General features: G+C 41.9%; 1 protein-coding gene and 1 non-coding gene across 2 annotated transcripts in view; both read left to right on the top strand.

The window, feature by feature from the left end:
• Zzef1 (zinc finger ZZ-type and EF-hand domain containing 1) overlaps nucleotides 1-19,550 on the top strand; it is a 122,209-nt gene that overhangs the window by 68,690 nt on the left and 33,969 nt on the right. The window contains exons 27-37 of the mRNA XM_028787246.1: nucleotides 1,953-2,032; nucleotides 3,315-3,408; nucleotides 4,371-4,833; nucleotides 6,122-6,286; nucleotides 10,217-10,336; nucleotides 10,863-11,024; nucleotides 14,561-14,690; nucleotides 15,073-15,211; nucleotides 16,804-16,969; nucleotides 17,705-17,967; nucleotides 19,019-19,188. Coding sequence (XP_028643079.1) covers nucleotides 1,953-2,032; nucleotides 3,315-3,408; nucleotides 4,371-4,833; nucleotides 6,122-6,286; nucleotides 10,217-10,336; nucleotides 10,863-11,024; nucleotides 14,561-14,690; nucleotides 15,073-15,211; nucleotides 16,804-16,969; nucleotides 17,705-17,967; nucleotides 19,019-19,188 — 1,952 coding nt within the window. The remainder of the gene's footprint in view (nucleotides 1-1,952; nucleotides 2,033-3,314; nucleotides 3,409-4,370; nucleotides 4,834-6,121; nucleotides 6,287-10,216; nucleotides 10,337-10,862; nucleotides 11,025-14,560; nucleotides 14,691-15,072; nucleotides 15,212-16,803; nucleotides 16,970-17,704; nucleotides 17,968-19,018; nucleotides 19,189-19,550) is intronic.
• Nucleotides 11,428-11,590, top strand: LOC114638730. Its single transcript, XR_003713909.1, has one exon. It is a non-coding gene; the product is annotated as a U1 spliceosomal RNA (small nuclear RNA).

The following is a 19,550-nucleotide window of genomic DNA, read 5'->3' as shown; positions in this document are numbered from 1 at the left end:
CCTGATCACAGGTCATGACTGCCTCCTGCCCTGATCACAGGTCATGATCACCAGAACCTGTTGTGCTCAGTCCTTTAGATCTCACTTTATTTCCTCTTTGCCAAAAGAACTCCGTTATTCCTCAAGTCTTACGTATTTTTAAAAAGCTACTCAAATAAAACTGTTAAGCCATGAATGAATGATACACAGAAGTGTATATATATCTTTACTGAGCAATGGGTAAAGGGTTAGTTATCTTCATGGTTTTGGGAAAGAAATTCTGTGTTTTTATAGTCAAATTACAGTAAGGAAGTTGAACCATCTTTGTTAATTGAGGGACGTTTTATTAGAGGGATGAAGACTCATAGGTCAAGAGTTAAACACAGAAGATGTTGAGACAGAGGAGTGTTCATGTCATGTATCTACCTCATGTGTGTTTGCAATAGGAGACACTTGATTAATTATCCTGTATATACAGGTTATTTCTATAATATCTTTCCTTGGTTGTTGTTTTGCTTTTGGGATGCTAGGGTCAAGCACAGACCCTTGTAATGCTAGGCAATCGCTCTCCTACTGAGCTGCATCCCTAGCCTTCCTTACCAGTTTGAAAGGGGCAAGTTTTGTCTTAGTTCTTTCTACAACCATCCTTTTTTTTTTTTAAAAAAAAAAAAAAAAGAGGACAAGTTCTCACTCCATAGTCCTGGCTGGCCTCAAACTCACAGAGATCTGCCTGCCTCTGCTATTACCATTCTTGGTCCTTGACTATTGTCTTTATGATACGTACATCATACCTGGGAACCATTCAAGAGTTCTTCAGAACTGAACTACATTGAAAATGGTCTTTGTAACTGTTTTCCTCATTGTTATCTACAAGTTAGGTTATTACTAGTCTTTTGAGTTACCTTAATTCCATGATATCATGATGTGATCCCTTCCGAGTCAGGAAAACAGCATGAGGATCAAGCTCATGTCTTTTTCCCAGCATTAACTCCCGCTGCCTGATGCAGAGCCTGCTTCACCCTGTTGTAGGATATTAGCTTTTGGTTTTGATAGGAAGGAGCAGACTTAAGAGATTTTTCTTAATTTGTGTGTGGGGGGTGGTATTTTCCTAATTAGAAAAATCTTATAGATGTTTACAAAGTAAAGAAAAATTAAAGTAATATGAACTATAATCTTATCTCATAGTTCCTCTGCAAATATTTTTCTGCATAGCTACCTGGCCTTAAATATATTCATGTGTGTATGTATTTGTCCATCCATGTTTTAAAGGTAGTCTTTTTAAAAATCAGAACATTTTGTTTCTTAAACTGCTTCCTATGTCAGAGTGGTTTTTTTTTTTTTTTAATTCTTGTCTAAGCAGGCTGGCTACCAGAGCAAGTCTCCAATCTCTGCCCCCCTAGAATGCTGGAGTCATTGTGCTTACGTAGCAATACCTCCTTTTTATGTTGGTGTTGAATCCAAAGTTCCTATACTAGTATAACAAGTGTTCTCACTCTCTGAGCCATCTGCCCAGTCCCATGTCAAAGGTTTTTGTTTGTTTTGTTTTTCTAGACAGGATGTCTCTGTGTAGCCCTAGCTGTCCTGGACTCCTTCTGTAGACCAGACTGCCCTTGAACTCACAGAGATCTATGCACCTGCCTCTGCCTCCTGAGTGCTGGGATTGAAGGCATGTACCACCACCACTCAGCTGAGTTTTCTAAATTTAATTTTAATATTAAAGGTTTTTTTTTTTTTAGTTTTGATATTTTTTTGCCTTATTTTTCTACATTTTGTCCATTTATTACTACTGCTGTTTCAGAAATTATTAGTTTGAGTGAGATTAGATTGAAATGACACGGAGGATGCAGTAGGCATTGTGCCTTTCCTCTTTTGCCACCCCCAGTGTGTGTCAGGGGAGGTGAGGCTTCAGACGCTTAATGTGCAGTAGCACAGGTGCCAGCCGAATGTAATCCCTTCCTTTCTTCTCTCCCTAGTAAACAGTGGTGGCAAGATAGCCCTGACTGAGGAGTTCTCGCAGGTGTATTCCCTGGCAGATGGGATTCGAATATGGATGGTAAGGCTTTCCTTCTCATGAAGTTGGGACATGCCTTAGATTCCCACTGTGATAAACTAAACTTTAGAGTCATGAATAGATTCAAATTTAGAGTCCTCAGATCATAATTTCATAAGTGTTGAAAATGCTGATTAACTCTTTATAACTCTAAAGGCTGCTTCTGGATACTGAGCAGCCAGTGCCTGTTTCAGGGAGAGGAAAGGCCCTTGGCATATTGCAGAATTGGTTCTGCAACAGTAATATGGAAGAACCAAATGTCTCTGTCTCTTGCTCTTTGTGTGTGTGTGTGTGTCTGAGAGAGAGAGAAAGAGAGAGAGAGAAGAGGAGGAAGAAGAAGAGGAGGAAGAGGAGGAGGAGGAGGAGGAAGAGGAGGAGGAGGAGGAGGAGGAGGAGGAGGAGAGGAGAGGAAAGAGACAGGGACTCCTGTAGCCCTGGATGGCCTCAAATTCCCTATATAGCTGAGGCTGGCATTGAACTTCTAATCCTTCTGCCTGCCACCACTCAAGAGTATCTACAGAAGAAACAAAGCACTTCTAATTAAAATGGAAAGGCAAAGAATATCTGAGAAAGTCAGCTACCACAAATAGTTCTGTTGAAAAGGGTTTAGCAGTTGATTAGATATGTTGTAGATTGTACTCTGTTATAGCCTAAAATTGCTGACAACCGGACAAGATGCTATTGTTCTCTTTTAGACTGTAGGCATACATCAGATATGCTTTTTTTTTTTTTTTTTGTGACCCTTGCTGGGACTTAATACCCTTCTCTGGAAAGGTGCATCACTTTGGAGTGTCCTTGAATTCAGGGTAGAATAGACTTCAGAATTTTGTCTGACCTTTGCAGCAAACTAGATATTCGACCCTAACAAAACCGTATTTTTCTAGATCTCTACTTTTTTTTTTGTCTGTACCATTGGCTTTAAAGAAAGGCCCCTCCAACAGCAGTGTTCTAGTTATTTGTTTAGTTGTGAGGTTCTGGGGACTAAACATAGGACCTCACACCTCCAGGATAAGTGCTCTATCATTGAGCTATGGGTCTCTAGTCCTCTATTTTTAAAATAATGAAATCACAGATACAGATTTCTTTCAGATACCACATAGTAAGGAAGGTTTCCTTTACTTCAAAATCTCCTAGGACAAACAAAACCAGGTCAGACCTATGTCTGTGTTGGGTGGTTGCTAGGCTGTCCTCCACTGTCTCAGTACCATGTGCCTTTGAAGTAGTTTTCCATGGCTGCACTTCCTACTCTGACAGCTTAATTGTGTGGCTCCTGTCATCTCCCCAGTTAGAGATGAAGCAGAAGTCCTTGCTGAGCCTGGGGAATGATTCAGAAGAAAAACGTGGTTTGGAAGCTGCAGAGGTGAACCCAGAGAGCCTGGGTGAGTGTACCAATAACAGCTACCACGGCTGGGCCATTGGGTTTCCTTTCTGAACCTGGGAGCAGGTGCTTCGCCTTCCAGGTCATCTTAATTGAGCTTTGTTAACCTAGGGAAGTCAGAAAGGAAATGGTGCAGATGCTAAAGACAAGTTATTATTCACTCACATGTTTCAAGTGGAGCATCTTTGTAATGGCTTCTCTCTTAGGAAATATTAAGTGCTTTTTAAGCTACATCTTGTTATGTTTTTAAAATGTGTACATATTTACTAGCCATGGAAATGAAGTAATTACAATTTTTAAAATGCTGTTATGGTTGTGATATTTTTAAAGATTGTTTTAAAATAATATGTGCATCTGCATGTGGGTATGTGCACAAATGTGGTGCCCATGCCATGTGCAGGGCCTTTGCAACTAGAGTTACAGGATGTTGTAAGCTGCCTGATGTGCATCTGAAAGCTGAACTCTGGTCCTATGCAAGAACAGTGTACACTTTTAACCACTGAGCCATCTCTCCAGCCTGGTTGTACTGTTCTTTAAAACCCTAGTGTTATAAAATATTTATAGATGAATGTGCAATGCCTAGAAGCTGCATTGAAAACCATTGGGAAGAAGGGAGTAGGGGACTAGGTTGGCTGTGAGTTGTTAATTACTGAGGCTGAGTATTGGGCATGCGGCAGGAGGGTCCTTCTACTACACTATCTCTGTATGTGTTTGAAACAACCATTCCTATAAAACTTTTGAAAGGGCACTATACTGATGGCAAGAACCTGATTTGTACTGTAAAATAAGATCCGACTCTTAAGATAAGGTTCCATTCGGTCAGTAGATGCACACGTTACAGCATTTATGAAGGCTTTTCTTTCCATAAATCATGAAGTTTAAATAGATCATTTTTTTTCTCCAAAAGTCGATTGTAAGTTTAACTTTGATTTTTCTTGTTTTGCTTCATTCATTTTCATTTAGCAAAAGAATGTATTCAAAAAAGTCTCTTATTACTGAAATTTTTGCCCATGAACAAAAGTTCAAAAGAAAACTGTAACAAGTTGGCGCCTGTTGATGAAACTGATCATCTCCAGCCACTTGATAGACGCCAGAGGACAAGCTCTGTGGTGGAAGAACATTTCCAGGGCTCAGCATCTCCCACAGAAACAGCCACCCCAGCTGCAGGTGACAGGAGTCCTGGCTTGGAGATCCAGCCGAAGCTACTACCCAGTAGTGGCCCCTCTGTTGCAGAAGTGTCCACAGCTGAAGAGCCCTCATCACCATCCACGCCCACCCGGCGGCCTCCCTTCACCCGAGGGCGACTCCGGCTGCTCTCTTTCAGATCCATGGAGGAGACCAGGCCAGTCCCCACAGTCAAGGAGAAATACCCCGTGCTGAAGGATGTCATGGACTTCATTAAAGACCAGTCACTCTCACATGAGAGGTGAGCCCATCATTTCCTTACAGCACTTTCAAGTCTTAGGTACCCAGTCTAGTCAAAGTTCATGTTTAACATGAACAAATAAGGGGTAGGGGAAAGAATATAATCAAAATATAGTATATTAAAATTTTTAAATAAAAAATAAATAAAATGATCCAATAATATTTATAGTACATCCAGACTTGTTTTAGAATATTCAGGATAAAAACTTGGTGTTCTTTTTTTTTTTTTTTAACTCCTTGAAGAAATATAAGATTGATACACTGTGGGCTTTTCATATACCTCAGTCAGTATAGTGCTCACTCAGCATGAAAAAGCTCTGGGTTTGATTCCTACACTAGGTTAAAACGTTGTGTGGTGGTGTACCTGTGATCCCTGAACTTGAGAGGTGTAGCACAAGAGTCAGTGCGTGCGACCCTGTCTTAGGAAAAAAATGTAGCTGGGCATCTTGGCACACACCTTTAATCCCAGAGCTTGGGAGGCAAATGCAAGCAGATCTCTGTGAGTTCCTAGACAGCCAAGGATGCTGTAGATAGACCTTGGATCAAAAAACAAATTGTATACTTTACTGTATATACTATAAATCTCAGTAATTTTTGCATGGATTTTTTTTAAACAATTTTTTTTATCTCTTTGTTTCTTTCCTCTTTCTCTTCTTCCTCCTTTTCTTCCTCTTCTTCCTCTTCCTCCTCCTCTTCTTCCTCTTCTCCTCCTCTTTCTTTGTTTCCTTTTCTGGCTTTTTGAGACCAATCTTACTCTGCAGCCACACTGACCAGGAACTTTCAGCAATCCCCCTGCCTCAGTTTCCTGAGTACTGGTAATGTGGGCATAAACCACCACATCTGGCTTAAAAAGGCATTACCAATCAATTCTTTTTTTCATATTTTAAGGAAGAAATTTAGGATTTAATATTTTCTGACAAACTTGTTTGTCCATAGGCCTATATCAGTGAGGATTTTCCTGCCCTAAGAATTAAAGCTTTGTTTAAAAAAAAAAAAAAAGAAAGAAAGAAAGAAAAGAAGAGAAAAGAAAAGAAAGCTTTGCTTTGCCTCCTTAGGGGAAGTAAAGATACCAAAGTTGCTTTTTAATTATTTATTTAAAAAAACAAACTGTTGAGCTTCTGTGCAGTTGGTACACACTGGTTTGTGGTGATTCAAGGGTTAACTACAGGGAACATTTATACTGACACTCCCTGTCCTCACATAAGACTCACTTTTGTTCATGTGGCTTCAGAATGTGGGAAAGGGTGGTGTTCTGGGCACTCCTGACTTGACTTGAACTCTGTCTCCAGTGTCTTGAAGGTTCTTTCTTTGCGGAAAGCACAAGCACAGAGCATCCTTGAAGTCCTGAGGATAATTCAGTATTGCACGGAATCCCTTGGGCAGCCTCACTGCTTCCACACACCGTACATACTTTTCCTGCTGGAACTTCTGACCTGCCAGAAAGATTTTACAAAGTAAGTGCAAATGACAGATATGACAGAAAAACAAGCAGAAGCCATTTTACAGAAGCCTTAGTTGACATCTATATTGATAACTCCAAAATTGCCATATATAATGCAGTTTTATATTTTTGGTTAACATGTTCTCTCATCTCAAAAAAATGGGTTATATCTCTGTAAAAATCAAGAATGTGATTATTACTGTTATACTGTATGTGTTTTGCGTGCACTCACACTTTCATAAGGCTTCTAGAAGCTGAGTGCTCAATCAAGGTGCTTCTAACCTTCATGCAATAAACTTTTTTTTTTCTGCTATGCCAGCCACCTTCCTAAGCATTCTATGTACAAAATGTCAAGACAAACAAGGCCTCTTTCTAATGGAGTCTTGGTTTTTCGAGACAGGGTTTCTCTGTGGAGCCCTGACTGTCCTGGAACTCACTCTGTAGACCAGGCTGGCCTCGAACTCAGAAATCCGCCTGCCTCTGCCTCCCAAGTGCTGGGATCAAAGGTGTGCGCCACACTGCCCAGCTCTAATGGAGTCTTATATTCTCTTGAAAAGTAAGTAGCGTTCAAAATAAACAAGCCTCTGACAGAGATATAGTATGTGGTGATAACATGTACAATGATCCAGGTTAGGTGGTCAAGGAAAGTTGACTAAGGAAATGGTATGTACACCAAGAGAATGGCCTGCTGAGATTGGTCAGAAGTGCCAAGGACAGAAGGAAGTCCTGCTGGGGAATCAGGCCATGGGAGAGAGCAAAAGAGCATGCCTGTGTGGGTGGGGGACATGGGTGAGCCAAATCATCGAGGCAGGACCCTGCCATCCAAGGTGTTGCAGGTGGGAAACACTGGAGAGTTTGAAGCCCAGAAGGAGGAGCACAGTGGGTTTAAGTTTCTAAAAGATGCCTCTGGCTGCTCTGTGAAAAAGTGGGAAAAATCAGAAAAGTGTTAGGAGGTTGTAAGTGTAATTCAGGCAAGAAAGGATGGTTTGGACAAGGCAGAAGCTTAAGAGATGGAGAAAAAAGGAAGTCATTCAGAAGATGAGTAAAAGATACTGAAAACATGGGGAAAGAACTCTTAGGATTTTGGTGTCACATTTGCTGAGAGGAAGAATGTAAAAGACACAGACGGGGACAAAATTTAAATTTTGTTCTGGCCATATGTTTGAACTATTTTTTTTAATTGTAAGTGTATAGATGTTTCACCTGTATGTATGTCCATGTGCCCCATCCCAACTTCCATCGTGTGTCTGATGCCTGTAGAGGTCAGAATCAGGGTCTCCTGGGAAAAGACCCCCGAGAACTGGAGAAAGACTCCACGTGGGTGTTGGAAATTAAACCTGTGTTTTCTTTTATTGTTAGTGGTTTTGCTTTTGTTTTTTGAGACAGGATTTCTCTGTGTAGCCCTGGCTGTCCTGGAGCTTGCTCTGTAGATCAGGCTGGCCTCAAACTCAGAGATCCACCTGCCTCTGCCTCCTGAGTGCTAGAGTTAAAGGTGTGCACCACCACTGCCCAGTGAACATATGGAGCCATCCCTCCATTCGCTGTTACAACTGCCTCTTCAGTATCCAACAACGAGAAGATGAGGATCAGATTCTGAAGTCCTGCAGGGTCAGGCCTAGAGGGAGAATCTGCTTATCATCAGCATGTGGGTGATATTTAAAGCCATGGACCAGATGAAACCTGGACAGACAGTGGCCCAGAATGAGCCTTCAAGCCTGCCTTTATTTAAAAGTCAAGAAAAAGAGGAGTCACTAAGGCCATTAAGGTAGAAAGTGGCCCTTGCAGCAGATTGACTACCTGTGTGTGGTGATGTCATGAAAGCCAAGAGAAGATGTCTTCATCCTCAAGAGTTCTCAATTGAGTTGGATGCTGATATGAGTTTGAGATTGAAGCAATGAATCTGAAGGGTGACAGGTTTGGTAAACTGTGGCCTAAAGCCTGGTTGCAAGAAAGAGGATGAGATGGTAAAGTAGAAAGAGAACACAAGAAAGAAGACCCGAGGATGTGGGCAGCCAAGGGTTGTATTTTTGCAGTATCGGCTACTGAGCGGATGGAGCCTTGCTCCTGCCAAGTGCATTCTTTGCCGTGAGGCCTACACCTGCAGGTGTGAAGATATTAGAGCATAGTACTGGTGGGGATGAGTCAGCCAAGGTCAGGGAAGTGCTGTCAGGGTTAGCAGGGAAAAGCAGGGCAGTCCAGCAGTCCAGTACAGATAAAAGTTGCCTGGCTAATGGAGTGCTACAAAGATGAGGGACTTGTGATCATTCTGTTTTTAAAAATAAGACATGAGCAGATTCATCAATGAAATGGTAGAGAAGAAGCTAGTGACCATTTAAGGAAAGTCAGAAAGGATTTAAATAGAGATGAAAATGGAGAAAACCAGACTGCTAAATTGCTTGACAATTTCAAATGCTTTTTAAAGAATTGTATTTGTAAGGTGAGTATGGTAGTATCTCCTATGTTCCTAGTACTCAGGAGGCAAAAGTAGGAGAACTGTTTTGAGCTTGAGACCAACATGGGCAACATAGTAAGTTCAAGGTGAACCTGGAGAGTATGTTAGACTTTGTCTCAAAAAAAAAAAAAAAAAAAAGTGATGGGCTAGAGAGTTGGCTTGTATATTTGGGGCACTTGTTCTTACAGAGAACGTGATTTCAGCTTCTCCTGTTTGTAACTCCAGTTCCAGGGATTCAGTACTCTCTTCTGACCTCTATGGGCACCAAGTACATACATGTTACACATGTATACATGTAGGCAAAATACTCATACACATAAAATTAAAAATAGATAATTTTTTGAGACATAGTCTCTCTTTAGTCCTGGCTGTCCTGGAACATGCTATGTAGACCAGGCTAGCCTTGAACTCACAAAAGAGCCTCTTATCTCTGTCTCTGGATTGCTGGGATTAAAGGTGTGTGCCATGGTGCCCAGCCTAAAAAATAATATTTTTAAAGAGAAAGAAGAAAACCTGACAGTTATGAATTTAAAGTGGCATTAGTCAGTGTGATTGTGTGATGTTCCTTCCACCTACATTCAGCTGTTTTGGAATAATATTAGGTTCCTTATACAAGAGGGATTCCTCATAGAAAGAGAAAGAGGCCAGGAAGCAGTGGTTGCTAACATGGCAATATGATGGTGTGGTGTGGAGTCCAAGCTGAGAAGAGAACAGAGAGAACACATGCTGGTAGTAGTTGATGGCTCCCTGGGCTAGGCTCACTAGGACTGAGAAAAGCTGATGGAAGTCCACAGCAGAGCAGAGGAGAGTGGAGGTGGAGTAGCTTGTTCTGAAGTCAGTCTACACACGATTAAGGTTAAGGAAGGATACTTACATTGGGTTAGTTAAGGGAATTGAAGTGAAAACCCTTGGCAATGAAGAGGATAAAGAAATAGAGAGAAAAGGAAATGGAAGCATCATTCCCATGGATGTTGAAGTCACTTAGGTGCCAAGGATCAAGGTGTGAAAAGCCAGTGAACCGAGCACTTGAAATACATCGGCAGCTGGATCTCTATGAGTTCTAGGCCAGCAAGTTCCAGGACTATTCAGAGACACCCCTCCCCCACACACACACACACATTCCTCAAAAAAAAAAAAAAACAAAAAACAAACAAAAAAGCAAAAAACAAAATAAAGAAAAGTTTAATACTAAGACCATCAATAAAGAAAGAACAGTTTGTGGGCCGTGTTGGTGTAGAGAGGCTAACTGAAACTTATGGAAGGCGTGTGACATACATAGATAGCATGGCATACTCAGATAGTAGGGGTGGGTGCTTTGTTTGATCAACAGATGAGTAGTTGTCAGCTCTGTACTTCTGCTGGACTGCTCAACTGAACTCAAATGTCACTGTCCCTGTTTTCCTCCAGGTCATTGAACTGGCTGCTTTTGGGTTGTTTTCTGTAAGAAACAGAGATCAGTAAGTCAAAGCTGACGGTTTCTTCTGTTTCTAGTTACTTCGGACACTTGGAAGGCTGTGGTGCTGATCTACACAAAGAAATCCGAGACACTTACTATCAACTTGTTCTGTTTTTAGTCAAAGCAATCAAAGGATTTAGTAGCATAAATGACAGGTACTGGATTACATTTATATTTCTTGAGGAAAAAATGTATCTTTTTTCTAATTCTAAATGAAATATATATTTGAAGTTGAAAATCAAAAAAAAAAAACCCACAAAATTAAGCACAAGTAATTCATTGATAGCCTGTTATCTTCAGTGTCTGATTTATTACATGCAGATTAAAACTTGAGTACAAAGCAGATTCTTATCTCCTCTATAGTAAGTCCTTCAGACATAAACCTTAAATCAAATGGCTCTTCTGTACCTGCATAACCTTGGCTAATTTGGGAGTGACTCTAATGTTGCCGTCATCAGCAGGTGACTTTGCTGCCTCCTCCTTCACTGTCAAATGCCCCTGGTGTCAGACTCACTTTCCACCTTTCAGATTTGTTCTTGGTTTTTTGTTTGTTTTTTAGTCTTTGAAGGATGTTTATATAGAATCCTCCCTTACAAATTAGTACCATAACAGGCTGCCAACTTACACTGTCCCTCTTGTCAGCATGCAGCTTAGATAACTGTACCTGTGTGGTCTCTTTAGGTCTCTGCTCCCTGCTTTGTCTTGTGTTCAGACAGCCCTGCTTCATCTTTTGGATATGGGCTGGGAACCCAGTGATCTTGCCTTCTTTGTTGACATTCAGTTACCAGATCTCCTCATGAACATGTCCCAAGAAAACATCAGCGTCCATGACAGTGTGATCAGGTAAGCTCTGCCTGCCATTCCTAGAGTTGGGGCAAGGGATGGGATCAGCAGCTAGTCTGTAATAGATCCTGGCTTTGCCACAGGAAAGCTGGACAACCTCAGAAATTACAGAAACTTCCCATGCCTCTATTTCTTCATCTTTAGAACTACCTCTGAAACTTGTGGAGAGTGCATAAATTCTATTTCTGAGAGTCTAGGACAGTACCTGGTACACAGTGGGACTGGGTAAATTGGTAGCCATTGTGTTTTGAACTTGGAAAATGAGGATTGTTTTAATTGGGGGGGGGGTAATAGCCTGTGGAATTGGAGAATCCTTTTTTTTTTAAACACCTGTATATGCTGTTAGCTATTATAGTGTCCTGAGCACTGTAAGGATTTAGGTTATAATAAAAAATAGTATACAATACTTATCTGGCAGGAAAGACATTATGATCAAGAAGGTGATTTTCCCAGGGTGAGGCTTAACTATGACCCTTGGGATGTGCTGACCCCTGCTATTTCCCCAAACATGGGAAAATGGACTGTAGAATTTGTGATAGTGAGGGCTGTGTTTAAACTCTTTCTTACATTAAAAGAAACTGGTATGCAAAGTCTTCTTTTAAATAATTTTTAGTTTTGTTATAAAATGAGGTTGGGAGTTTATTGAGACAATATTTTAATATAGATTTAAGCACGGGTATTGAGAGTGGGGCTTAAGAAAAGGGAGGTGTTATATGCCTCTGAGTAGATGTGGGCTTCTTCAAGAGACCCTTTTTTTGACCTGACTCAAGCTCACTTACCATCCATTACTTTGTGTTGAGAGGAGAGAAGAACAGACAAGTAGGAGTTAAGAGGAGAATTGGGACATAAGTGAATGAGATGGCACTCACTGTCAGAAGATGTTCTAGGAAGAGGGGGTCAGTTAAAGCTGTTTTCTTGGGCCATCAAGGTAGCTGAGCAGATAAAGCTATCTCTAGCACTTGACCTTCCATCAGAGGGCAGACAAGGAAGACAGCACTGGTTATAGCTGGTTCTTTAGCTGTCTGTGAGCCCAGTGTTTTAAGCCTTGTCTGTACCAGTATGATATATGGTCCTAGAGGAGAGAGGGATCACGCACCATTCACACCAATTTCTCAAACTAGCCCAAAACCATGTACAAGCAGGCCTAAAACCATTGGAATGCATGGATGAATGTTTCTTTTGCATTTGCTAGATAGCAAAATCTTTTTGTATTTAAATTTTTAAGGATTTATTATTTTTATTTATATGTACATTTCTCTGTGTGAGTGCCATACAGATATTTGTATATGTGGGTGTCATAGGAAGCCAGAAGAGGATGTCCAATCTCCTGGAGTTAAAATAGTAGTTGTGAGCTTCCCAGTTGTGGGAAAGAATTTTGGCCACAGCTGTGGCGTCCCAGTGGGTTTTCCATGCGGCGGGGCCCCACATGCAGGAGGAATGTCTATGGTTCCAGTGGCCTGAGGCTTTGGTGGCGACAGGCCCCAATAACACGAAGAAGTCCTTGGTTCCAAAAGGGTTTAGTGTCATGGCGGATGGTGGATGGATTTGGATGTACTCCCCATAAAACTCAGGGCAGTCCTGAGTTATATAGAGAGGGAGAAAGGGGGAGGATCTGGGGAGGCATGCTTAATTTGCTCCGCCCTCTGGCCTTCATTAGTATGTAAATCTCTAGGGCCTGAGGCCTCTAGTCATGCCCTCTACCTGTGCACTTTGGGAGGGTCTGTCTGGCCTACGTGACTGAACAATGTAATTCTATAGAGACTAGACTGCTTTTCAGGACCCTGGGTTCTGGGGGCTCGCCAAACTCCTGCCGGTTCTCACACAGAGTCTCGAGGTTCTAGGCAACTGCCTAGCCATGACCCAGAATACCCTTACACAGTCCCACACCCAGAGTGGGTGTTGGTAACTGAATTTGATTCCCTTTAAGAACAGCAGTTACTCTTAACCATTAAGCTGTTTCTCCAGCCCATGTTTAAATTTTCATTGCTAAAGCAAACTGTAAACTGGAACTATGGAAATTTATAACCTTATGAGAGAAGAGCCTGTGAAATTATCCATCTAAAACCTTTGACTTGAAATGAGGAATCAGGAGCAGGGCCAGGTACAGTCCCTGTGTTCCTGTCCCTTGGTGGATTGGTTCCAAGGCCTCACCAATACAAATGAGATGCTTCAGGTCCTCAAAACCATAAACACACACCCTCTTGTATACATTGAATCATCTCCAGATGACTTTATGATGCTTTATGTATGAGTTACTAGGAATGCTTGGTAGGCAGCTCTTATGTTATGTTCTTTATGGATTGTTGACAAAAGCAACCAGACATGTTCAATACAGACAGCTTTCTTAAAGATATATTTTATTTTTAATTGGGGGGGGACACACATGTGCATGTGAGTATAGGTGTCCTCAGAGACTAGAGGTGTTGGATCCCCCTGGAATAGTAGTAAAAAGCAGTTGTGAGCTGCTGACATGGGAACTCAACTCCAGTCCTCTGGAAGAGCAGCAAGTGCTCTTGACCTCTGTGTCAGCCTCAGAGACAATTCTTTAAAGATGTCTTTGCTATGATATTGACTGAATCAGAAAATATGGAGCCCATGTATGTGGAGGCCACTGATGCTTCAGATTTATTGACTATAATGTGTGAAGGCTGTATAGTAATTAGTTAGTAGAGCTGAAGTCACAGGATCTCCTGACTCTTTCCTCATGCAGATTGCATTAGGGTATTCTAACTATGTCTACACTTAATTTATTTTAGACAAAGTTGTGATTAGTGCAGGCTGGCATCAGGCATTCTATATATAGCCAAGAATTGTCTCGAACTTGTGATCTTTCTGCCTAGGATTATAGACTTTGTGATGTTTCTGACATGCTGGAGATCAAGTCCAAAGCTTCATGCTTTGTACCAATCAGGCTACATTCTCAACCCAGACTTTAGTAGTAGAAGTAGTAGTTGTTGTTATTGTTGTTGTTATTGGTGTTGAAACAGGGTCTTACTGTATAGCCTTTGCTGGATTGCAACTCACTGTAAAGTCTAAATTGGTCTCTTAACTCAGAGATCCACTTGCCTCTGCCTCCTGAACATGTGCCACTATTCATGGCTGAACTTTTTGTTTGTTTGTTTGTTTGTTTTGTTTTGTTTTTGAGACAGGGTTTCTCTGAGTAGCCCTGGTTGTCTTGGGACTCACTCTGTAGACCAGTCTGCCTTGAACTCTGAGCTCCTCCTGAGTGCTGAGATTAAAGATGCATGCCACCACAGCCTGACTGGCTGAACTTTTTAAAAATCATCATATTTGACTCCATTACCTGGCACATCATAAGTTTGCCCTACTCAGTACAGTCTGCTTCAGAAAGCAGCTTTTCTATTTCCTGAGCATAAATCCATCAAATAGCTGATAAACTCTGAGGCTTTGAAAAGTAATTCCCATCATTTCAAAAATGCCCTGTCTTCAAAAGTTAGAGACACAGCATCTGCTACCTAGCATGTCCTTGGGTATTGTAAGAAGCATTCTTCTCTCTCATCACATCCTTCTTTCAGCCAGTGGAGTGAAGAAGATGAGCTCGCTGATGCCAAGCAGAACTCAGAGTGGATGGATGAGTGTCAGGATGGCATGTTTGAGGCCTGGTATGAAAAAATAGCCCAAGAGGATCCAGAGAAGCAGAGGAAAGTAAGACCTCTCAGCTAGAGCAATCTGGGTGACTTGCTAAGAGTTTGTATATGCTGGGGTGTGCTTAGGTGGTATCTCCCAAGAGGGCTCTGGGAACATTTGGGACATCTGTCTGGTCTTCATCCCAATGAGACCCATCATTGTGACTTACTTCCATAGAATTAAGTTCACAGCAGAGAGTCCCATAAGACTCATGTACATCATTAGATGCCAGTGTGTTAATTTAATGAGAAAAGGAATTGCTGAAGGATTTGGACTCAAATCCTAGCAAGTGGTACAAAACTCAGGAGATTTTAGGTACCTATTGAATGAATAAATTGATTAATGAACAGTGGCCACAATAGTAAGTCTGTTGGCTAATTGTGTTTATTTCACCTTACAGATGCACATGTTTATTGCTCGCTACTGTGACCTGTTAAATGTGGATATCTCTTGTGATGGGTGTGATGAGATTGCCCCCTGGCATCGCTACCGGTGTCTGCAGTGCAGTGACATGGACCTCTGCAAGACTTGCTTCCTGGGTAAGCCTCAGGGGATCGCATGCCCACGAGGAAGTTATTTGTGCTTTCTATGATTTTGCCGTCTTTAAGACTCACTGTGCTATGTAGAGTCTCTGGTTCATTGGCAAACTTGAGTCATCTCCCTCAACTCAATGATGACTTCCACTGCTTCTATCTGACACACTTCATCTCCTGTCCTGCTCAGGAGACACTTGATAAATTCTCAGGACCAGCTAATCCATGCTTAGATAAGTTTCTAAGAAATTTTGCTTCTGAATCATGCAGTGTTTCCAAGTGGCAAAATAAACATACAAACAAAATAAATTTTAAATATTTTTAATATACTTGACTCATGGGTGCTAGAACAGAGCTCATCTGCACTAGTGAGCCCTGGAGGGCTTTGTGTATTTAAAGTCCAGCAGTAAGAGGCACGGTTCCTGTCCTGGAAGCACAGTCTAACAGAGAGACCAAACATGTCCACATAATGAATGTGTATGCTGTTATAAGTGAGCAATGTAGAGTATTTCCAGGAAATTTTGGAAACATAGCTGCAACCTACAAGGAAGCCTTGTGCAAGAGATAGGATAAGAATTGTTCTTTGAGCTGGGCGGTGGTGGCGCACGCCTTTGATCCCAGCACTTGGGAGGCAGAGGCAGGTGGATTTCTGAGTTTGAGGCCAGCCTGGTCTACAGAGTGAGTTCCAGGACAGCCAGGGCTACACAAAGAAACCCTGTCTCGAAAAAACAAAACAAACAAACAAAAAAAAGAATTGTTCTTTGAAGGAAGTTCAAACTGGGTGACTTAACAAAATTCTGAAGATAGCATTACCACTGGAACAGAGCAAGCTTGGGGACAAAGGAATAAGTGCTTTCAGTGAGTTTAGATAAATACATTTGCATGTCTGTCTAATTAAGTGATTGACTAGGACAGATGTGGGACCCTGAGATGCTAAGCTAAGGAAGTTGAAAAGTCTAAAGACAGCAGGAAAGGTGCATAACTAGGATGTTAGTATGATCAAAGCTGTGCTCAGGGAAGACTATGTCATTTTCTTTTAAGAGACTCTAGTCACAAGGGTATTTGGACCTACATCAGGTTTACAGTACTGAGAACAGAAGTGGCCACCTGTGAAGAGTACTGAGCAGGGTCTTAGGGTGTCTCATTCTCTTACTCTCTGGTTCTGGGGTTCTGAAGTTTGTTTTCCCCTGTATTCTGCAATGAGAAAGTAAGAACAGAAAGGTGATCACTCCTCAGAACTCCTTAGGACTACTCCAGTAGGTGTGTAGCCTCTGTCAGAGGTGGAGTGTAAAAGACAGCTCACAAAGTGGCATGGGCCTGTTTCTCCCAAGTAGCAGTCATGGTAGGAATTTGGCATGTATTTGACATGACTGTGACCCTGTAGAATTGGGATCAGTCCGCTGGACCATTGCCAAAGAGGTGTATACAGAGAAGAATATCATTGATATACTCATACCTACCAGAGCATTCTGGTCTTCCAAGGAGCCCCTGCCCTCTGGAGTAGTAAATGAGATTTGACTGTGGTGCTAGGATCAGTTTTCTAGCACTTGGAGAAGGTCCTCTGCCCCATCCATCTCACACTACTGGTCTTTCTCCAGGTGGAGTTAAGCCTGAGGGCCACGGAGATGATCATGAAATGGTCAACATGGAGTTTACCTGTGACCACTGCCAGGGTTTGATCATAGGCCGGAGAATGAACTGCAATGTGTGTGATGACTTTGACCTTTGCTATGGATGCTACGCAGCAAAGAAATACTCCTATGGGTATGTCAGATTTCTGCCGCTACCATGACCTTTGAGGTGTATGTCTCACTTAAAAGGGAGTTGTCTTGCTTTTTCTGTGTTGCTAGGGATTGAACCCAAGACACTGTAAATGCTGGGAAAGCACTCTACACCTGGGCTATACTCCTAGCCTTCCTAACTTTTAAAACCTTTTATTGGGAAGGGGAAAGGTGTGTGCATGTGCATGTGTGTGCACATGTAGAGGTCAGAAGACAGGTTTGTGGAGTGATTTCTTTCTCTCTTTTCTCCTTTCTGTGGGTTCTGGAGATTAAACTCAGATCACCAGGTGTGTGGTAAGTGCCTTTACTTGCCAAGCCATCTTGTGACCCCTTCCTTACTAAAGGAGGGTTTCTACTGTAAAAATTGTAACATATTCAGAAGAGAGAGTGGTACGGTGCACCCCATGTCCTTGGATTCACCAGCGAGGGAGATAGTGTCATGTGTGCTTACTTCATTTCTTTCTTTTACCTTAAAGTATTTAAAGTACATTTCAAACTTGAGTCACTTCTTTTCTATACCTTGTAATTCATCTTTTAAAATTATGGGCATTACCTTGCATTACCAAAGTGCAGTTAGCACTGTTTCAGACCTCTCTTCCTTGGTGTGGTTTTCATGTGCAGGCTTTATGTTATGATGTGCTAGTGTGATATACCGAGTATTGGTGCTTGCTCATTTCTCTGGGCCAAGAGTTGATACTGTTCTGTCATGTCTTTGCAGCCATTTGCCAACTCACAGCATCACCGCCCACCCAATGGTGACCATCCGGATCAGTGACCGGCAGAGGCTCATCCAGCCCTATATCCACAACTACTCCTGGCTGCTCTTTGCTGCCCTGGCTCTCTATAGTGCCCACCTGACCAGTACAGAGCACGTAGATGGGGAGCAGCTGGACCCCCAGGCCCACACTAATGCTGCCACCCTGCGGAGCCAGTGCATGCAGCTGGTTGGGGACTGTCTGATGAAGGCCCACCAAGGCAAAGGTGACTGTTCCTTATGTAGGACCCCTGTCCCAGCCTCTGCCTACTGTTGGAGGCAAAGCCCAGGCAGCCTTAAAAGAACATGCTTGACTCAGAGGTCATTCACTGGAGGGATTCAGCCTAGCCTGGAACTTAAGTTCTCATTTCTTTTTAGAGAGCTGTTGGCATAAAGTAACAGTCAAAGTGCTTTCCTGGTGATGTAATTCAGTATTACTAATCAAAACTCTAGAGAACTCTGTAAGTCCATGAATCCATAGTGTTTGAATTTCTCACTTTGCTCAGGAATCTATGCTTTTTTTTTTTTCTTTAAACCTGAAGTACAAATCCATGTGTACTTGTATTCTAGACAAGAGCTGCTTACAAATAAAACGGTGTTTCTGGGTTTGATCATGCACACCTGAATTCCAGTTCTGAATCACAGGATGCTAGGTGGGGCCCTTTCCCAAAATAACAAAATAAGGAGGTAGTTCTGACTTCCCTGAAGGGTATTAGTAAGAAAGTAATGTAATGTTAAACTTTAAGTTTCTCTCAGATGGTAGACTCCCCATCCTATTTGGCATCAGGGGATCAGACTTATATTAGGGAAAAAGTTGGTGATGTTTCTATCTGCCAGTGGGGATTTAAAAATCTAGTTTCCAGCCAGGCATAGTGCATGTCTTTAAGTCTAAAACTCACACAGCACTCTTAAGTTCAAGCCCACTCTGATCTACAATAGGTTTCAGGCAAGCCAATGGTACATAGTGAGACCTGTCTCAAAAAAAATTTTTTTAATTGCTTGATACTATCAGAAAAATATGTTTATAACTTTGAAGACAATCTTGTTGCCTGTTATATCTTCAGTGTTCCGTTGACTTCAAGTGCAGTTTCCCCTTGCTGTCTGTCCTCACTTGAGATCAAGAGTGGAATGAATGTAGAGTTCCAAGTGTGCTGCTCTGTGGTTTGTGTAACCTCTCAGCCATCTGTTTCTGTACAGTGGTCAACTGCTTTGTGGCACTTGCCAGAGATAGCCCTTGTTGGGAATATTTAACCGTTTTTTTGTTTTTTCCTATTCCAGGTCTTAAAGCTCTAGCTCTTCTTGGTGTATTGCCAGATGGTGACTCTACCTCAGAGAATCAAGCCTTGCCAGGCACAGTGCCCATCCAAGCATCAGAGGAACAGCTAGAGAAGAAAACAGCCCAACTTGCCGAGGAGCCGGCAGACGCAGGCCTCTCTGTACTCTGCAGTGTAAGTAATGTGTCTCCCACGTGGTCACGGCTTGCTCTCATGGAGCCAGTCACACAAGCGTGCACACCAGCATAGATTATGCAGCATTGGTTTATACTCAGTCAACAGGTAGATGACATCAGAAGTTAACTGTTTTAACAGATAGACACCATAGATGACAGGTAGATGTATAGACAGAAAAATCTTTATAAGTCCAAGCATGATATGTGTTGGTGACACATGTGTAAAGATCCTTCTGTGAATTTAAATTAAGATTAAGTAACTAAATAAACAAAAGATTATTTTTGTAGAAGCTTGCCTTCAGAGCTTGAGCCCATGCTGTAAATAACCCCACCTTTGCTGCAGGACCCACTGGTATTTCT

The sequence above is a fragment of the Grammomys surdaster genome, unplaced genomic scaffold (genome assembly GCF_004785775.1).
Source record: "Grammomys surdaster isolate TR1022 unplaced genomic scaffold, NIH_TR_1.0 125621, whole genome shotgun sequence".
Taxonomy (NCBI): Eukaryota; Metazoa; Chordata; class Mammalia; order Rodentia; family Muridae; genus Grammomys; species Grammomys surdaster.
Note: the sequence above shows the minus strand (reverse complement) of the source record. Positions and strands in the feature narration are given on the sequence as shown.